This window comes from Giraffa tippelskirchi, chromosome 9 (genome assembly GCF_054371585.1).
Source record: "Giraffa tippelskirchi isolate mGirTip1 chromosome 9, T2T-mGirTip1v1.2.pri, whole genome shotgun sequence".
NCBI lineage: Eukaryota > Metazoa > Chordata > Mammalia > Artiodactyla > Giraffidae > Giraffa > Giraffa tippelskirchi.
Genome location: NC_137283.1, coordinates 13,312,095 through 13,333,641, shown reverse-complemented (window position 1 = coordinate 13,333,641; position 21,547 = coordinate 13,312,095). Strand labels below are relative to the sequence as shown.

Genomic DNA, 21,547 nt, shown 5'->3' with positions numbered 1-21,547 from the left:
ATGGATCCACTAACTGAATGTCACTTCGTGAAAGTGGCCTCTTGTCAGCACTAATCCCAAGCGGCACCTCCAAAACCGTGCACAGCAAAGCACAGCTTCAGTGTACCTCTGACTCCCAAAGATCACTCTCTCTTACCAACAAGGCGCCCATCACGCTGGGTAAAGGGATATATAAAGAAAGGAGACACAAAGATGGGAAAGTAATGTGCAAACACTGTGCCAGCGTTTTCCTTCAGGTACTCCCTCGATCTTTGTACACCTATGTGTATTTGGTGAGAATTTAGCCAAGTTTTACCGTCTACTGCTAAGTCTACCGAGTTGGCAAGAGAAAACCCACTCACCTCCTCCAAGACTATTCAACTGATAGCCTATAAGGGATAAGGAAGTTAGCTTTTGCAAAACATAACTATACTCTGCTTTCCCTCTTTCTGAGTTTTAAAAAAGGGTATAAGTTTGCTACTGCTAATTTGCAGCTTTTATATCCAACTTAATTTTTATTATGACACAAAAACTCCTTTCTTCCCAGAGAAGAGATTTTAAAAGGTACCCTTTGCATTCTGTTAAGCCACTTCATGGAGACCAGCCGATATCCAAAGTACTGAGTGGAGAAAGCCCAAGCGCCCTATGTGTGCACCCTAATCGCAACTAGCTACGTCTCAGGATCTGTTCTGTAAAGTCTTCTTCTCTAAAGTAACCTGATTAAGTAAGAGAGACTCTGAGTCTTAAAACACATGCTTGGGAATCATAAGTATCTTTCCTTAATAATGAAGCTACTTTTAAGACTGAAAACTTGACATCAAAGTTTCAGACTATTAAAAACAAAAATTTCAGGCTAAGATTACAAGTAAAGATCCCAAAAACACTACCACTTATTCTTGTTGATATTCTTGTAAGTCCATGGAAATAGTTTAAACCACTCTTGGAAGAGGCAGTAAAAGATGTATTAAATATTTACAGGTATCTACAAACGATAAATGCTGGAGAGGATATGGAGAAAAGCGAACCTTCCTACACGGTTTGTGGGAATGTAAATTGATACAACCATTCTGGAGAACACTATGGAGATTCATTTTAAAAATACGAGTATGACTACCATATGACCCAGCAATCCCACTACTGGGCATATACCCTGAAAAAATCGTAATTCAAAAGGACACTTGTATCCCAGTGTTCACAGAAGCACTATTTACAACAGCCAGGACATGCAAGCAACCTAGATGTCCATCAATAGATGAATGGATAAAACAGCTGTGGCATACATATACAGTGAAATATTAGCCTTAAAAAGGAACAAAACTGAATCAGTTGTAGTTGAGGTGGATGAACCTAGAGTCTGTCATACCGAAAGCAGTCAGAGAAAAACATCGTATATTAATGCATATATACAGAATCTAGAAAAATGGTACTGATGAACATATCTGCAGGGCAAGAACAGAGGTAGAAAAGAACTGGTGGACATAACAGGGGAAGGAGAAGGCGGGATGAACTGAGAAAGTAGCACTGAGGTATATACACTACCATGTGTAAAACACCTAACTAGTGGGAAGATGCCTAAATACCACAGGGAGCTCAGCCTGAGGGGTGGGGTGAAGGGGCTCAAGAGGGAGTGGATATATGTATACTCATAGCTCATTCATGCTATTGGACAGCAGAAACCACAACACTGTATAGAAATTATACTCCCATTAAAAATAAATTTAAAAAAATATATGTTTATAGGTAGAACTGCAGTGGGGGATAAGAGGCTCCAAAATCAGACAGACTTGGATTCAAATTAATGCCTCTGCTACTCTGGACAGAGGTGAACCTTTTGTATGGACAAGATGAGACCCCATAGCAGTAAATCACACCCCACACTCCCTTTGTAAGATTGAGGAGGCAGCGATGTGAAGGACATGTCAAGGGAGCTGTCACCAGGGGCCACACTACTCCTTACATTCTCCGCAGCCATAGAGACATGGTGGTTCTTTAAGCCAATAGCAAGCAGCCCTTCAGGCAAGCTGGAGAATGAAGGAAGCCAATGACCATAGCAGTTCAGGAGCCTATGGATTTATGCATTCCTTTTAAAAGGCCAGGGGTCACTACTGAGATTTACCTACCACAAACTGCTGCTGTGTTCCACCCATAGATGTACGACGCTGGGTATCCTGATGTGCACGAACCAGCAACTGAACTAGTCGTGGAATGGCACCCTGCTCACGCAAAGGTGCATGATTTGCTGGACAAAGGGCAAGATTTCGAATCAATCCAACAGTAGCCTGCAGATAAGAAGAAACAGTAAAGAACTGGCATACAACAAAATCATGTTCTTAGTCTAAAATGCCTACCACACTAAATCTATCACTATCACCTGGAAATAAAACTGACTACACAAACACTTCAAACCCCTACCCTCATCCCAGCCATATTTCCTATTTACAACTCCTTATCAGTCCGTCCCCAGTGCCGAGACAGCCTGCTAGTAATAGTCAGAAGTAGTCTGTTTTCAATTCGGCAACCTTCAACTTTGACAATTTACCTTGATCAGAGGCCAGTGGGATGGTGGATGTAGGAGTTTAACCACCACAGGTAGTCCATAGTGAAGGCGAACAGCGTTCTGGGCCATCTCAGCTTCCTGGTGTCGGCTGGTCAGATGACGAAGAGCACAGATGGCAGGCTCGGTGATGTCTTCCCTGTCACCAGCACGAAGGACCGTGCGCACAAGAGCCTCTATGCCACCCACTTGGCAGACCATCATCTTGTTCTTATAATTATTGCAAGTGAGATTAGAAAGAATTCCAGCTGCACAGGTGACCACATTGATATCATCTGAGCCCAGAAGCTGAACAAGAGTCCCAAGAAGCCCTTCCATCCCTTCCTGTGGAGATGAAAACGGACACTCAGTACATATTCAGCTTGACACTTAGCCGTAAGGCACCAGTTTACTCTGAATGTACCTGTTTAGTTGCAGCATCTGAAAGATTCCTTAGAGTCCAAAGGCAGTTCTGAACAAGGCGCTGACTTGGATCTGTCAGGTGAAGTCCTAAAGCTTGCATTCCACCTAAAAAGATTAAAAAACATCTAAGGTGATGGCTATTAGCTCACAATTCCTATCAGTACTAAGTCTCTTCTTTAGTCTCAGAGGGTATCCCTTGTTGCCACAGCTTATCCCCTTCATCTAAGTCCTTTATTTTCTTTCATTTTCTAGAATGCTGCTCAAGTTTCCCTTTCTTTTCTAGTTCATCTCAGCTAGTGACAACTTGTGTTATGTATCTATTGTTTCTTCCATGTGTGGAAAAGCCTTCATTATCTCCACAGTCTCCCTGTAGGTAATACTCCTATTACTTATTTCGTTTCATCCAATCATTTCAAGAATATTTAATGCCAGACCCTGTTTTGCATTGGAGCTGTATCAGTGAGGCAAACAGTCTAAAAGTCATACCTTCATAGAGCTTGTGGTCTAGTTGGAAGCTCAAAATAAACAAATATACTATCAGAAAGCTAAAACTATATGTCAAATGGTGTTCAGTGTACAAACAACAAAGACAGAGGAGGGGGCTACAACTTAAAGTAGGGTAACTAGGATACCTGACTGTGAAGATGCCATCTGAGCAAAGCCCTGAAGGAGCTGTGTAAACTCACAGGGTGAAAACACAATCTAAAAAGGCAGCACCGGAATGCTTACTCTCTGGAACTGTATTAAAGGCACTGACTGCAAAAGATGCTCTTCAAAGATTCACAACCTCCCACTGTTCAGGACCCTAATGAAGGACGTTTACACTGCAGAGAAGTCTAAATGGAAGCTCAGTTCTCCACACACTGGCTAGCTTAACTTCACCATCTCTCTCCCACTGAAATCACTTCTCAATGCAGTGGGATATACTTTCCCTTGTCTCCTTGTTTATCTTTTCAGATCTGTTTTATTTCCTTAACTAGGTTAGGTCGGTGATGCAATGCCATGCATGCTAAGTCGCTTCAGTTGTATCCAACTCTTTGCAACCCTATGAACTGTAGCCCACCAGGCTCCTCTGTCCATGGAATTCCCCAGGCAAGAATACTGGAGTAGGTTGCCATTTCCTTCTTCAGGGGATCTTCCCCACTCAGGAATCGAACCTGCGTCTCTTATGTCTCCTGCATTGGCAGGCAGGTTCTTTACCCAAATGCAGTGGGATATAGCTCCCTTGTCTCCTTGTTTATCTTTTTAGGTCTGTTTTATTTCCTCAATTAGATTGGGTCAACTTGCTGTACCTTGTACTTTTCCTTCCCAGCATTTTTCACAGCTCTAACTGAGCCCACGACTAAGACCAGACCCTCCCTGTCTGTTTCCTTCCTCACAGTAGCTCCAGCTGCTAACAGAGTGCACAAGGCTGACGCTCAGTAGTTTCAAAAGGACTTGGTTCCCATCTCCCTTCTCTCCCGCTACTATAACCATCAACTCTAAGAGAGTGGATCTTAATTCCAGATGCCTCTCAGAACAGCCTGCAGAGACTTAAACACACACACATTCTGACTGAGCATGCCCAGGGTAAAGATGGCTTTGAGGCACCCCCATGTCTTCCCTGCAGCCCTTACCCACATCCACTAAGAAGGGCACTCCCTAATCTCTATCCCCGCCCAGTCTTCCCTAGCATTCCAGGAGCAAACATTTCCAGCTACCTACTGACCTTTTAGTCACTTCACAGATATCAACTCCTTAAATAACATTCATCCTTTGCTACATATTTTTATTATCAAATGATATCATTCCTAAAAGCCTGTAACACATCCCAGCAGCCTGGTCTGCTTGCCTTTGGTCAAACTGTCACATGATGCTAATATTAATATTCCAAACACCTCACTGTGATGCTGTAGCCAACAATAGCTCTCATTGTAAGATAAAGACTGAATTCTTTAGCATAACCTTCAGGAACCCTTTAGGATTTGGACTTCATCTCAAATTGACCTAAGCATTCAACACCTATGTTTCCAAAGCGGCAATAAAGCACGAAAAAACATCATCCAGGGACCTAGAAAGTCTGGCACAACGCAGGCCTGCCTGGCTCTGGCCCATCACCCTCATCCTGAGCTATTCATCCCACTACTCACTAGGTTCTAGTTACACAGACTTCCTCTTCAGCACCTAGAACGCAACGATTTCTTTCCTACCTTTAGGACCCTCTGGGTTGCATGTAATCCTTACTTCTCATAGAGATGAAGCCTTCTCATAGAGATGAAGCCTTCTCATTCTGTGATTTCATTTAACATCCCCTCTCAGAGAAGGACGTTCCTGCCCCATTAACTCTGTATCACTATTTGCTGTTCATTTCTCTCGTAACTCTCATTCCAATTTATAATCACCCCATCTTTTTGCATATTTCTGTCTCCTTCACCAGCCTGTAAGAATCAATACGGGGACCATACCTATTTTGTTGCCCACTGCATACCAGCTTGAAACACAGGGGCTGAATATTTTCATAATAAACAAATGAGCATCAAAATAACCTGGGAAATTTTTTATAATTAATTGGAGGCTAATTAACTTTACGATATTGTAGTGGTTTTTGCCATACATTGACATGAATCAGCCATGGGTATACATGTGTTCCCCATGCTGAACCCCCCTCCCACCTCCCTCCCCAATGGGAAACTTCTTATAATTGAGATTCCTAGGTCTCCAGTCCCATGCATTTCCAGCTATTACTGACTCTTGTCACTTCAATACTCCAGGGATTCTGATTAAGTAAATCTAAAAATCTGTATTTTTTTTTTTTAAACAAACATTTCAGGTACTTCTGGAATAGTTGTTATCAAACCTATTATCAGCCATCGTTTTTGGTAATATGATCTCTGCCTGAACTAAGCTTGAACAGCACCAAAGAAGGTGTCAAGCAGAACACGTCCTTTGTCTGAATGCAACTTTGGCTTCAAACTGAATACGACCATCCACTTTCAGCCTGTGGAGGTCAGTTTGATCACCCTTTTCCTAAGAAAGACAATCTAATGAGAACTACATGTGCTGCACGCATGAGAACTCAGAGTAGCCAAGTACACTTACCAGCTTCTACAATAGCCGGCTTGTTACTGGAGCAGACAGACAGCACCTTCAGCACTCTGCTTGTGGTCCACAGCAGCTTCTCATAAGTGTAGGTCCTCATTATATTCACTAGAGCTTGAGGTCCACCACTAGCCAGAATGATCAGCTAGAAAGATGTGTGTATGTTAATCATGGAATCTTGATCAATGCCTGAGAAAAGCCTTTATTACCAACTGATTGTATTATACAAGAATTTCAGCAGCTTAGTGACTTAAATGTATTCCTGGTCATCATTAACTAGATCCCCAGACTGGGGTCATATTTAACTCCTGCTTCTACAAAATTTCACTCACATCCATGTACCTCAGTCCTCCCAAAAATATATAAACTCTGGCCCAGTATTATTCTTCCCACACTGATCATTGTAAAAGGTATAAAAACAAAATCCATGTTGTTGTGAACAGTAATGCCCAGATATGAAAGTTATGTCATGGCTGATTCATTGCACGGAAATCTGATGGGCACTTATTAATAAAAACTCCTAATATATGCTTTGGCTCTTTGCCTTTCCTCATCATATCCACCTCAAAAAGAGACAGCATAAAATATTTATCCCCACCTTTCCTTCCCTGCATACCCCACCTCCTGACTCTACCCCAATTTCCAAAGATAAATCTTCTCATTGCATGCTTCTGCTAAGAACTGTTTCCCATTATTCTTTTAACATGTTCCACTAAGCCCTGCAGGATCTGCCCTATCTCAACAGTTTTATCTCACACCCTTTCACTTCCTTACTCTGTATTTCTTGAATTTCCAAACCTCACCTGCTCCTCCCTCCCTCAGGAGAACTGTCACAGATGCCATTTCCTCTCCCTAACCTTCATTCACCTTAGTCAATCCCTTACTCATCCGTTAAGACCTGAACTCAACTATCACTTTCTCCAAGAAATCTGCATAAACCCTCAAAAGAGGGTCTGGTTCATGTACGTACATGCTCTCATATAGCCCTTCTACTTCCTTCTAAAACTTGAACTAAATAAATTAGGTTATTATTTCAGTGTCTCTCTTCCACCCGACAATGAAAGCTGTACAAGCAGCTTGCATGCTATGTCCATGCTATGTCCATCTAGTACAGTGCATTACACACCAACTCAAACAGTTAAATAGAGATGTCCAGCTTCTCTGAGATACATACAGAGTGTAAGGCATACAATGAATTTTCAAAAATCTATAGAAGGACATGACACTGGGGATCTCCAAGGCTCCATGACAACCACATTCAGAATAATTCTTTTACCTTGCTTTCTTGATTGCCGTAAGCTAAAATCTGAAGACAATCTGTTGTAATAGCCAAGAATTTAACATTTGTTTTGTTGAGCAAGGCAACCATTTTCTGCAGCCCGCCAGCTAAACGCACTGCCATTTTAGCTCCTTCCTGATGCAATAAAAGGTTGTGGAGAGTTGTAATGGCATAAAACAATACAGAATCCACTGGTGAACTGGGAAGAAGAAAAAAGTCTCATCAGAAATGGTGTGATTGCACTCTTCTCCTCCTGAGCTTGGAGCATTCTGACCATGTTTTCTTACCCAAGCATCTTCACCAGGGCAGGAATGCCCCCAGATTTAAAGATGGCCAGCAAGCCCTCACGATGGTGGGAAAGATTGTGCAAGGTCCCAGCAGTACAGCGAGCTGTTTCCACGTCATTTGTGTTCTGCATGGTACGTACAATAGCAGACACCATCTGAGGAGAACGCATGATGGCGTGTCTAGAAGCTTCCTTTTTAGAAAGCTGATGGACCATAACTGCAGCCTTATTAACCACCACCTATAATATACAGGGATTAAGAAACATTAGTTTTCAGTTTTCAAATACTGATGTAGGATAGACATTTTAAGACTACTTCCTTGGGAGGTTCCTTCAAAGCAGATTAGAACGTTGGCCACGTCTCCACTTACCTGGTCTTCATCATTCAGCAGTTTTGTCAATTCAGGGATTGCACGTGTGGCAAGTTCTGCATCATCTTGATAGTTAATTAAGTTTACAACTGCATGTTTCAGCATCTGTGATGGTTCAGCCAGACGCTGGACATTAGTGGGATGAGCGGCATCAAACTGTGTAGATGGGATCTGCATGCCCTCATCTAGCGTCTCAGGGAACATAGCAGCTCTCACCCTCTGAGCTCGAGTCATTGCATACTGTCCATCGATATCTGGAAAAGGTGAATTCAGTAGTCAAATCTCCACAGCACAGCATTAACCCCAACAGTCAAGCTGATGCTGCAATCACTCCCTTTTCTTTACCACACCGTTTTATTAAGCTATTGTATGCTAACTTTTATAAGAGGAACTATGCAATTCTCAAAACTGCACTCTTAACTTTGAGTAAGGTAATAATATTCTTACCAGCTACTTGTTCTTGAGTGAAGGACTGAGAAAATCCCTGTTCCCACTCATACAGGACTTGGGTGGTATCCACATCCTCTTCCTCAGGATTGCCTTTACCGCTCAGAGAAGGCGCTGTGGTAGTGGCACCAGAATGGATTCCAGAGTCCAGGTAAGATTGCTGCTGCCAGTGACTAACAGCTGCTTTTCTGTCTGGCTCCATGGCCATGTCCAGCTCCATCAAATCAGCTATAAAAAAAAATCAAACAGCATCAGTATTACTACCAGGAAAATGTTATCTTAATTTGAAAATAAAAATCTATGATATGACCCACTGAAATCTTTTCAGAAATAAAGTCTGAAAGACAGCGAAGGATAACAGAATGATGGCCAGGATCAGCTCAGGGATGAAAAATCTATACTCTTAGGAGACCACCTAACAGTTACTCACTGAATCAGTGAAGCATGGTACTGCATCCAGGTTCCAGAAGCAGTCATCCAGACTAGATTCCTGCTGGTGGCTTGTTTGCTATTTCACCAAGCCATTAGGAGAAGTGGGCAGAAAATGGAGCAAAAGGTAGCCTGACAAGTAAGCAGGGAGAGAGGAAAGCAGGGGAATCTGAGCCAGACTGGGTTAATGGCAACTAAGCAGAGCCCCAAATTCAGTAACTAAAGACTACGATACAAACCTTGGGTAGCCATTGTCCACGCAAGATTTTCAAAATGGTAGTATGGTGTACTTCAGAGACCCTAAAAGAGTTAATCAAAGTCATTAGTATTTAAAATTGTTTGATTTTAATACTCGTAAGTCACTAGGATAGTCTGTCAAACATCACAGACTACATCCACAAAAAGCCCCAAATCGTCTTTTACCATGTGATATAGTGAAACACAGACCTCATGATCTCCTCTCAATACTTCAACCACAGCTCTATCACTGCCAAACTTTTAAGTTTTCACTTAAACTCTAACAAGCACCTCTTTTTCAGTAAAAATACAAAGAAAGTAGCACTCTAGTAATGAATGCCAGGGGGAAAAGACTATTCAAAATCAACCCTTCCTTGGCTTTCAAAAGTCCTCTCCTCTGCCTTTTTAACTTCTTTCACTAAAAAAAAATCATAGGTCTTCTTTGGACAACAGAGGTCCAATGGGATTTTTAAAACACCAAATTTCACTGAACAAGTCAACTGTTACTGTCTTCTGATATAATACAGTGCCATCTGATATACCATCATAAAGCAGACTGTGGTGACTAGATCAGAACAGATTTCAGATGATTTACTAAGAAGTAACATTACTTTTCGAATTAGTCTGCCACACAAATTTAGAAGCACCATTTTTTTTAACTTGTCTAAGTTCAAATTTATAGCAACAATTTATTATAAATACAAGTATTACTGTCTGGAATACTTTAATCAATATAGAAATCATTCACACATATATTAAAAATCTTAGCATCTAATTTTATGTCTGCATTTTGGCTTTTTTTGTGTAATATTCGGGAAAATGCTGAATTACGCAGCTATTTGCAAATGAGACCGGTTTAAGAGCTCTTGGTCTCCAGATATTCCTAACAAAATTTCCTTCATTACCAAGTCTGTCCCTTAACAAGTTCACTTTGTACTACAAATTAAATATTAGATGTAAATTACCAACGTGGACTAGATATTTAAATGTGAACTGTGTTTTTTGCTGCTGCTGCTAAGTCGCTTCAGTCACGTCCGGCTCTTAGCGACCCCATGGACTGTGCGTTTTTTACCAATGTACAAAAAAGTTTAAATGTGTTTGATGCAGTTGGAAACTGTACTCTAAAGTCCTATTTTCTGTCCTGTGTAAAGGAAGTATGTGTTGATTATCCTGGAATTGGTCTTCCAAAACTGGATTTTTATAACCACAAAAATTACTTGACACCTAAAAGTGACAAGAGTTGTGGATACAATTGTTTCTATCATCCACAGTGGAAACAATTGACAGTTTACTCAGAAAGCAAAAGGAAGGACAGAAAGTAACAAAGTTATTCCAGTCAATAAGAAACTTACATTTTAAAATCAAGTACTAAGTAAGATTATGCGTTCCATGTTTCCATTCAATAGGATGGGACTGGGGTGTAGAAACTTGCATTTTTAATGAATATTCTAGTATGCAGAAAGCAATCTGTAAGCCACATGGTAAGAAATACGATGGAAGAAACCTAGGTTCTTTGTCCACTTACCGCTGTATTTTAGCTCCTTATCTTTTGGCTATCTTTGAGACTGGTTATTTAACCATTTCTTTCCCACCCCTCAGAAAAAATGAGTTCCCCATTCCAGCTCCCAATATATTACTAGGGAAGGGACTTACATGTTCCACACTGAGCTCCTCCTCTGGCCAATGCCACAGGGCTCAGAAACCAACTACTCAAATCTACAGTTGCCACAGTTTAAGAAGTGCTTTGATATACCTGGCATTAAGAAAAAAAACATTTATAGTGTTTTTTCCTGGATACAGAAGCAAAACATACTGGCCGTGTTACTGGGTAAAATGTATGTGGGCTGACCTAGTAACCTGACCATGATTTACAATGTCTTTATGGAAAAAAGTAGTTTCATGTTCCAAACTTACAATATGTAAGTTTGTATGTTGGGGACTTCTTAATACAAATTTTTTCTAGCACTTTCAAACTTGCACAACATTATGCAACACACATAAAAATTATTTTTACTCTTTATGGCAACCCTCTAAAGTGTGGGAGGCCAAGTGTCAATCAGAAAGTAGAGAAGTAAAAAGTAGGAATGAAAATGAGTATATACACAAGCAGCAGTATGTACTAACTCACCCTCACACTGCTCTTCAGACAAATCTAGATTTACCTAAAACTTGAGAATCATTTACTAAACAACTGAATATACTGTCCAGAAAACTAGGGCAGAATCTTACCTCAACAAAAAGCTTTCCTTATTCTTCCTCTAGGCAGAGCTTTCAGCCAAGGGCTGGCATGCCTCCACTACACCCTGCCAATCATTAAGGGCCTAGAGTGCCTAATCAACTAAGGCTTACCAAAGACTTCCGGAAAAAAAAGACTCCAGAGAAACAGAATTTTAAAATTGATGTAAAGTGGGGAGGGAAACAGTGTTTCACTTTATTACCCTCATAGAGATCAGGGAGAATAAATAAGAATGAAAAGTTCAGGGAGAACGGATACATGTGCATGGCATGGCTGAGTCCCTCACTGTCCACATGAAACCATCACGACATTGGTAACTGGCTATATTCGAATATAAAATAAAAAAAATTTTTTTTTACCTTCAGTAAAAAACTGAAATTGTGAAAAACTCCTAGAGCATCGAGGAAAAACACACAGAATATAAGAAAAGAAGCAAGAGAATCAACTCAGGACCAAGGCTTCAACTGACATGCACTTCAAAAAGAAATATGAGTAAGACAAATGAATGGGGGAAAGCCCACTGTGTACCGATCAAGATAAACGGAGTATGATGCTTTTCAAAAAAAAAAAAAAAAATAAGTACTAAATGTTCCTAGATGCAAGTGACCTCTAACTATAGACTACATTTAGAATGCTTCATTTCCTGCCAGCTTTATCACCACCAAGTGTGCTCTGACAAAGAAAGAGGGTGCCAGGGGATCACCAACTTACCCAGTCTCATGGCGCAGTGGACACATGCATCCTTTATTTTTCTCTTTTTGCTCAACATATGCTCTTTTTCTACTGATACATTTTATAAAGAACATCTCAAAATTCATCTTATATCTAGTACATACAATTTCAATCTAAGGATAAAGTTCATCCTGAACCATACCTTATTCAAAGTATTACTACCGAATACATAGTAATTCGATTCAATACTTCAGTTGAATTTTTCCTTCAGTTTTTCTGGCAAGGGTACCTAAGCATGCTAGATTTTTTTTTTTCTTACTATGAAAATTTTCAAATATGCACTAAGGCAGACACAACTTTATACTGCACACAACACATACACTTAACTCTTAGTATCATGCCATATTGGTATCTTCCTACAGAATGATTTTAAAGCAAATTACATACTTTATGAAGCTTTAAAAAAACAAGGATATTTGCTTATATACCACAATCTTATTACAAAAGATTAGCCTTAAAGCTTAACTTCAAACTGATGGTTGGAAGGCTCTACTTCACCTTCTGTACTAAAAGTGGTCCTTGGTCAAAACCTACAATGGAAATTTTAACACAATATAGATTTCATCCATCAATACAAAATTATCTTGATTACCTTGGATTTCAAAACGTTTGAGTACTACTTACTTAAAGGAACTTTGCTACATAAAAATAAAACATCTATTATAAAATCAGTTTATACTAAATTACTGGCAGTTCATGCTAACAATTCACTTCTCCATTAATCTAGTAAGAAAGTTGATGATAAGCTTTTGATACCTTTTCGGGGATTTAAAAAATATAGTTTGTAGTAAAGTCTACTTTGTAAATCTAAAAGCACATACATATGTATTATTAGCTGTCACCAATACCTTGCCATTTAAAAATTTATACAGTCTCCTCAAATCTTCCCGTTTAAGCACTTTTTATTCAATGCTAAAACGTTTAAATCACAACTTACTCTAGTTTCCTTTCTGCTTTTACTCCCAGGAGTGGGGGGTGGCGGTGGTGTATGTCCATCCATCCATTCTGGGAGGGGCCTTTCCGAAGTGTGTGTGTGTGTGTGTGTGTGTGTGCACGCGTGTGCGTGTCTTGGGAGGGGCCTTTTCAAAATGGGCAATAAAAAACTTAACATTTAATGAGACTTTTGCTCCTTCCTCTGAAATACCTACATTAATGTCACTTTAAATATATAGGTACAAAAATCGCTATTAGAAATCTGAACTGTGGTGAGGGGAAATCAGGATATTCCCGATCATTTTCCTGTCTTCTCTATCTCATCCATAGCATAATACACGTGTGTGCGAAGTCACTTTAGTCGTGTCCAACTCTTTGTGACCCCATGGACTGTTGCCCACCAGGTTCCTCTATCCATGGGATTCTCCAGGCAAGAGTACTGGAGTGGGTTGCCATTTCCTTCTCCAGGGGCTCTTCCCGACCCAGGGACTGAACCCACGGCTTATGCGGTTCCTGCACTGCACACGAGATCTTTACTGCTGAGCCAACAAGGAAGCTAAATAGTATTTTTCTTTGGAGTTCCTATAAATAATGACATTTTGTTATATTTGGTATTCTATTAAATTTACTATTAGGTATTTTCAACAAAAATAGAAAAGTCAGTTTTGTTGTAGACTCTTTATTAAATATTATCCGTACTTTATCATAAGTCTATACTATAACTTAACCACACCTCCAGATTCTTGAATATTTAGTTTGTGTTTCCTATTTACTTTGCTATTCAAACAAAGCACATAATTTCGTTCTCTTATTTTCATTCCCCTTCCACCTAAGGATTGCTTCAACCACTGGGTTAAGTAGTAAGAACTTTTAAGTTTTAAAGTTTTGATACATAGCTCGAAAATACTGATGCAGCATAAACTGATACAGTCACCAAAGAAAGCACTGTACTACTAGTGACCAGCTTACCCCAAGGGCCTACCAAGCACCCGCTGCTTTCTCAGACAACTTTTAATAGCTACATCCACCTACCTAATGTATACCCCACCCCCCACCCCACAAGTTCTCAATTCTGAGATTAAAATTAAATGCTCCATCCCCCCCCACATGTAGCCATTTGTCTTGCTAGACTTTTATGTAGTTCTTTTTTGCATTTTTATGCACTACATGTGTATGTTATGTGTAAGAAGTCACTGGGATAATCACTGATATAGCCAAGTTAAACCAACTATGTGTATCTGAGAATATGACTTTCCTGCTTAAAACAATTCAATTATGGCTTTTATCCTTTACACATATGATATATTGTTAGTCTCAGTGATGACTAACTTCATACAGAATCTTTGGTCAGTAACACAATCCTAATATAGTCCTGATCCTCCAGGGAAAAAAAAGAATGTTTTTCAAGACAAATTTTCCCTTTATCTATTCTAAGAACAAATTACTACATCAAGTAGAAACTTTTCCTCCAGCTTATACTAAAATATAAGCTACCAAAAAGACTGATTTTTTCAATTTTGTTTTTATTTTCATTTTTATTTATCTTTTATTTGTTTTTGAATTAAAATTTTTTTTTGGTTATACTAGATTTAAAATATGTTCATTTCAGGTGTACAGTTTCAGATTATTTTCCATTGTAGGTTATAAGATACTGAATATAGTTCCCTGTCCTATAAATTCTTGTTGTTTATCTATTTTATATACAGCAGTGTATATATGTTAATCCCATTATTTCTAACTATCCCCTCCCTCTCCCCTTTCCCCTTTGGTAACAAGTTTTCTTTTCTATGCCTGTGAATCTGCTTCTGTTTTATAAATAAGTTGATATGTATCATTTTTTTAGATCCCACATATAAATGATAATCATTTTTCTTTAACGTACTTAGTATGATAATCTCTAAATCCATCCATGTTGCAGCAAATGACATAATTTCATTCTTTTTTATGGTTAAGTAGCATTCCACTGTGTGCACGTGTGTGTGTGTGTGTGTGTGTGCGCACGCGTGTGTACCCTTTTTATCCACTTATCTGTCAGTGGACACTTCCATGTCTTGACTGTTGTGCATAGTGCTGCTGCAAACATTGGTGTGCATTCAAGACTGATATTTTAAAATACAGCTATTTCAAAATACCTACAGAATAGCCTTTATCTACAATGGTACATTTATAATGTATAATTTAATACATTAAATCAATTAATTAAATTAATTACATTAATTTAATACATTAAATTAATAATTTAATACATTTAATTAATAATTAAATTAAATTTAATACAACATTGTTAATCAGCTGTACTCCAATATAAACCAAAACATTTTTTTAAAAAAAGAATAACTTTGTATGTTAACCTTTTCAAATTCATTAAAATGGAGTTACCAAAGATAGGCACAATAAAGGACAAAAATGGCGAGGACCTAACAGAAGTAGAAGAGATTAAGAAGTAGCAAGAATACACAGAAGACCTGTACAAAAAAGCTCTTAATGACCCAGATAACCACGATGGTGCAGTCACTCACCTAGAGACAGGCATCCTGGAGTGTGAAACAAGTGGGCCTTATGAAGCATTGCTATGAACAAAGCTAGTGGAGATGATGGAATTCCAGGTAAGCTATTTCAAATCCTTAAAAATGATGCTGTGCAAGTGCTGCACTCAATATGCCAGCAAATTTGGAAAACTTGGCAGTGGTCACAGGACTGAGAAAGGTCAGTTTTCATTCCAATTTCCAAAGGAAAGCAATGCCAAATAATGTTCAAACTAGTGGATAATTGCACTCATTTCACATGCTAGCAAGATTATGCTCAAAATCCTTCAGGCTAGGCTTCAGTAGTACGTGAACTGAGAACTCCAGATGTTCAAGCTGGATTTAGAAAAGGCGGAGGAACCAGAGATCAAATTGCCAACATCCAATGGATCATAGAAAAAGCAAGGGAATACAAAAAACAATCTGCTTCATTGACTATGCTAAAGCCTTTGACTGTGTGGATCACAACAAACTGGAATATTCTTCAAGAGATGGGAATACCAGACCACCTCACCTGCCTCCTGAGAAAGCTGTATGCAGATCAAGAAGCACAGTTAGAACTGGACATGAAACAACTGATTCAAAACTGGGAAAGGAGTATGTCAAAGCTGTGTATTGTCACTCTGTTTATTTAACTTATATGCAGAATACGTCATATGAAATGCTAGGCTGGATGACTCACAAGCTGGAATCAAGATTGCTGGGAGAAATATCAACAACCTTAGATATCCAGATGATACCACTTTGAAGGCAGGAAGAGAAGAGGAACTAAAGAGCCTCTTGATGAGGGTGAAAGAGGGAGTGAAAAAGCCCGCGAATCTCCAGATTCAAAAAACTAAGATAACAGCATCTGGTCCTATCACTCACTTCATGGCAAATAGCTGGTGGAAAAGGGGAAACAGTGTCAGACCTCATTTTCTTGGGCTCCAATATCACTGTGAACAGTGACTGCAGCCACGAAATTAAGACACTCACTCCTTGGAGGAAAAGCTATGACAAACATAGTGCATTAAAAAGCAGAGACATCACTTTGCCGACAAAGGTCCATAGTCAAAGCTATGGTTTTTCCAGTAGTCATGTATGGATGGAACCATAAAGCTAGACCATAAAGAACCTGAGTGCTCAAGAACTAATGCTTTTGAACTGTGGTGCTGGAGAAGACTCTTGAAGAGTCCCTTGGACAGCAAGGAGAACAAACCAGTCAATCCTAAAGCAAATCAACCCTGAATATTCACTGGAAGGACTGGTGCTGAAGCTGAACCTTTAATACTTTGGCCACCTGATGTGGAGAGCGAACTCACTGAGAAAGACCCTGATGCTGGCAAAGACTAAGGGCAAGACAAGAAGGGGGCAACAGAGGATGAGATGATTGGATGGCATCACTGACTCAATAGACATGAGTTTGAGCAAACTCAGGAAGATAGTGAAGGACAGGGAAGCCTGGCCTGCTGCAGTTCATGGGGTTGCAAAGAGTCAGACACGACTTAGTGACTGAAAAACACCCAAAAAAAGATACGAATATTTGATAGAAACTCTTGTTAAATCAGCTGGGCCTTACAAACTCAAGTCTCAAATATGAGGATAAAATAAGTATGTCCATCTACCTGCAAAGGTAGCTGTCACAAAAGCTAAACAAGGCTGTAAGTCATTTTAAAAGGCTAGAGATTGTAGGTATGTGGGAAATCTGTGGGAAAATCTGTTTCCATTACATCCTGAAACTGAAAATTCTGTTTCTCAAAGTTCACAAATGACTGCCTAATACTTCTAAACTAAGGACACTCTTTGCTAACGTTCTAGAGACACTTTTATACCCATTTTAAATGAATTTCAGAGTCTGATAAAGCCACACAGAAAACATAATTCAATTAAATTTTTAGTAAAAGTTACTAAATTATATACAAACTTTTTCTATGTACATTTAGGATAGTCAGAAAAACATATCACAAAAAGAGTTCACTCATAATTGCAATAACAACAAAAAAAGGTACATAAAAATCAAATGGAAAGCTTATTCCTGACTAGAATTTTTTTGTACTGTATAAACAGGCCAGTTTTCTCTTAGTTCATAAAGTCAGTGTATTTCCAACAAAATAATGATTTCTTTACGAGTGAAAATGATTCCCTAAATTCATTTGAAATGGAAGTGTGAAGGTAATCAAAAAAAAAAAGACTGAAATAATGATAAAAAAGAACCAATTCTATCAGATACTAAAACTCAATATAAATCAACAGCCACAACAATTAAACAATTTATATTATTGGGGGCAGGAATGGTTAGGAGACTACAGTAATGAGAAAACACCCAGACATAATGTGTCAGTTTAATAAATGGAAAAGGTGGTATTTCAACTGTGGGAGACAGCTGGATTATCTGATTAATAATACTAGGAGAAAAGGACTTTGTTTCCTTGTTAAAAAATACCATTTTTAAATCCTTACTTGACTACATTAAATCTACACAACAAATATTTTCAGGCTAAAAAAAAAAAAATCAGACAAGATACGGTATACACGTGAAGGGTTAGATACATGGAAATAAAACTACGGTAAGAAGCCCAATATAAGCATGACTCTGAACTCTGAAATCAAAAAGTAAAGACAGGATTGTATGTGTGTGTTTGTGTGGAAAACTTAAATTCCAAGCCAAAAAAAAAAAAAAAAAGACAAACAACCATGCATAAAGTACTTTTAAAAATGACATATTGAACACCATAAGTGAAACATTATAGGCTAATACCCATAGCACACAAAGAACTGAGGAGAAATCAGTAAATATAGCAGAGAAAGGGCAGGAACCACCACTGAAGGAAAAATAGAAAGCAAAAAATATATGCAAAAGAGCTTAAATTCATTATTTTCTGCTTATCAGATCGTTAAGAGCACAAAGATTAATAATACTGATGATATGGATACATATGGATATATTTAAACTGGCAGAAGGTTTTTGGCCAGTAAGTTGGCACTATTCATTAAATATAAGTGTAAACACTCTTTCACATAAAAATACCACTTTATAATAGAAATGTATTCTGCAGAATATTCACAGAAGCATGCCAAAAGGTCTGCACAGTGAAGCATTCATAAAGCTGGAAATTAACCAAATGCTCACCAACAAGGGAGTGAATAATGTATCCACTGAATAGAATGTATATTCATCTACTGAACAAATATTTAAGTACCTTTTATGTTAGTAGCATTGCATAACTGAATAAGAGTCAGAGTCAAGGTCATACTCTAGGAAAGCCTGCATTCTATTAGAGAGTTAAGCAATAAAAACAAAACAATTTAAAGACTGAGAACTGCTGTGAAGAAAATAAACACGGTAAGAACAGAGTAACTAGTGAGTGGCTGGTGACCAGTTAAGAATGAGTGCTGAGAGGGGAAGCGACAGGAATACAGGAGGAGCTAGCCAGGGGAAGATGGGGCAGAACACTCCTGTGCAGAAAACCAGTGCAAAAAAAGGAAAGACCTGTAGGGAAACAGCACTGAAAGGTCCCCTGTGGAATCATGAAAAGAGGTAGGGGCCAGATCGATAAAGGGTATACTGGGAAGCCAATGGAGTAACTAACACTTATGATTCCAGATTTTCAGAATTCACTCTAGTGTCTGTATGGAAAAGAAAAGATCATGAGAGGCAAAAGAAAAGCAGGGAGAAGAGTTAGGAGACTACCGTAAATCATCCAGCTGAGAGGGATAGAGGATTACTATGAAGCCATTAAAATTACACAGAAAAAAGACAACATGTATCTAATACACAAGCTATTTACATACTTTTAGATAGACTTTTCACATACACTTGCAAAAGAAAATGTTTAGAAATAATATACTGGTATTAGAAATGATACTTTGTCCAAGAAAACAGCTATCATTTAGCACACTATGTTAGCCAAACACTAAGTATATGTTTCTAAACATAAAAACTAAGTGATCTATAAAATGGGACTTTCTGCAAAAGAAATGTGGAAACTACTCAGCCAGTCATTAGCACCTCAAGACACAAACTGCTTTTAAAGAAAGACATTACTGAGGTGGATAAACCTAGAACCTATTATACAGAGTGAAGTGAGTCAGAAAGAGAAAGATAAATATTGTATTCTAACACACATATGAAGGAGAAACAGATATAGAGAATAGACTTCTGGACATGGGAAGAGAGGAGGAGAGAGTGAGATGTACGGAAAGAGTAACATGGAAACTTATATTACCATATGTAAAATAGATAGCCGAAGGGAATTTGCTGATGGCTCAGGAAACTCAAACAGCGGTTCTGTATCAACCTAGAGGGGTGAGATGGGGCAGGAGATGGGAGGGAGGTTCAAAATGAAGGGGATATATGTGTACCTATGGCTGATTCATGTTAAGGTTGACAGAAAACAACAAAATTCTGTAAAGCAATTATCCTTCAATAAAAAAATAAATTTAATTTTTTAAAAAAGACATTTTTTTTGTCTTAGGAAAAATAAACAATGTTTTCTAAAAGAAAGGAAATCAAACTTACTGCAATTTTAAAAATTATTTAGGCAAATGTCATTTTATTGTATCAATAAATTTCTATTTTTAGTAATTTAATCTAATAGAGTTTTTCACTCAATTATTCTACTCAAGTGGAGATACTCTAAAAATCAACTGCATCACAAAATAATGTCAGATACCTGATTAAACTATTTATATTACCTTTAAAAGTATCTTTTACAGCTTTAGTGTGTTTCCTTATAGTATCAGGTAAACATCTAACTCTGCCCTAGAAATATTTAATCAGGTAGCATAATTAAATGCCTAGCAACTTCAGTTCTGAGCCAAGTGTCATCTCATGAATTCTTCCCAGCAACCGCATAAAGTAGGTAACATCTCCCCAACAATCAGATGAAAAAAATGACTAGCAGCAGTTAATGAGTATAGCTAGTAAACTGCTCAGTTAAAACTCAAATCCAGGGGGATTCCCTAGCAGTCCAGTGGTTAAGACTCTGCCACACAAGGCAGGGGACATGGGTTCGATCCCTAGTTGGGGCACTAAGATCCCACATGCCGTGAAGCTACTAAGCCCGTGAGCCCATGAGTCTCAACTCCTGAGCCCGAATTCTGGAGCCCGCACACTCGAACTAAGACCCAAGGAAGACCAATAAATAAATAAAACTATTAAGAAAAAAAAAAAAACTCAAAATTCAAGTCTGTTTAGCTCAGTCACATCCATTTTCAATCAAATCATGTATCCCATCCCCACCCCCAAAGTTATAACAATTAGTATTTAACAATCACTGCTGCAGTTAAGAGCAAGGGTTAACAATTTTTAAATAAAAGTATCATAAGTAAGACTAAAGAACTACAATCTTTACACAGTAACCACGGCATCACTACATACTCCATACTTTTGACTCTGTGTCTAGAACAAATGCTGACAAGAAAAGTGCAGGATCATCAAATATGAGTATATTATACTAAGAAAATGGAAGATTTCACTTCAAGAAAATTTCCAGATGTTAATCTCTAAATTCAGGCTACCAGCGGAATTAATAGTAAGTACTCAATGGCTTCCATAAGCAATTTGATGCATTGCTTTATATCCCATAACCTTCCTCTTCTCCAACTTGTTACAAGAGTTTCCCTTCCCCACCATACCAGCACACTGATCTTTAAAAATAAATAAATAAATTTAAAAAAAAGCAAGCTCAGTAAGTAAGTTTGAGAGGGACTCTACCATGAGTTTCTCACTGGACTGAATATTCTAAAAATAAGAAAAATGTTCTAAAAGTAGGCAGCATAACAACTAAAATGTAAAATAGAGGCTCTAAGCCAACAAAAATTATATATAATCTAAGAGACTTAATACTTTTAGGAACATGAAGGATTCACTTGTGAACAATCTATCTTACCTAGAACAGAAGTCAGCAAACTTTTTCTGTCAAAGGCCAGACAGTGAATCCTTCAGGGCTCTGTAGGCCAGAAGCTCTCCGTAGCAACTACTGAACTCTGTTACTGCAGTAACAAAGCGACCACAGACAATACGCACGCTAACGAGCAAGGCTAGGTTCCAATAACACTTGATTCATGGAAAGTGCAAA

General features: G+C 38.5%; 1 protein-coding gene across 31 annotated transcripts in view; it reads right to left on the bottom strand.

Annotated features, from left to right (window-relative positions):
- Window positions 1–21,547, bottom strand: part of CTNNB1 (catenin beta 1) — a 47,720-nt gene that overhangs the window by 7,142 nt on the left and 19,031 nt on the right. For 12 of the 31 annotated variants that reach the window (XM_081527580.1, XM_081527581.1, XM_081527579.1 and 9 more), the window contains exons 2-10: window positions 9,065–9,125; window positions 8,397–8,624; window positions 7,950–8,203; window positions 7,580–7,818; window positions 7,290–7,491; window positions 6,014–6,158; window positions 2,937–3,040; window positions 2,519–2,857; window positions 2,100–2,258 (exon numbers count right to left, since the gene is read on the bottom strand). In XM_081527580.1, the coding sequence (XP_081383706.1) occupies window positions 2,100–2,258; window positions 2,519–2,857; window positions 2,937–3,040; window positions 6,014–6,158; window positions 7,290–7,491; window positions 7,580–7,818; window positions 7,950–8,203; window positions 8,397–8,624; window positions 9,065–9,077 (1,683 nt within the window). In that variant the 5' untranslated portion in view covers window positions 9,078–9,125. Of the gene's footprint in view, window positions 1–2,099; window positions 2,259–2,518; window positions 2,858–2,936; window positions 3,041–6,013; window positions 6,159–7,289; window positions 7,492–7,579; window positions 7,819–7,949; window positions 8,204–8,396; window positions 8,625–9,060; window positions 9,126–19,693; window positions 19,766–21,358; window positions 21,421–21,547 lie in introns of those variants that run through there. The other 19 variants (XM_081527602.1, XM_081527600.1, XM_081527596.1 and 16 more) reach the window with 6 other exon arrangements.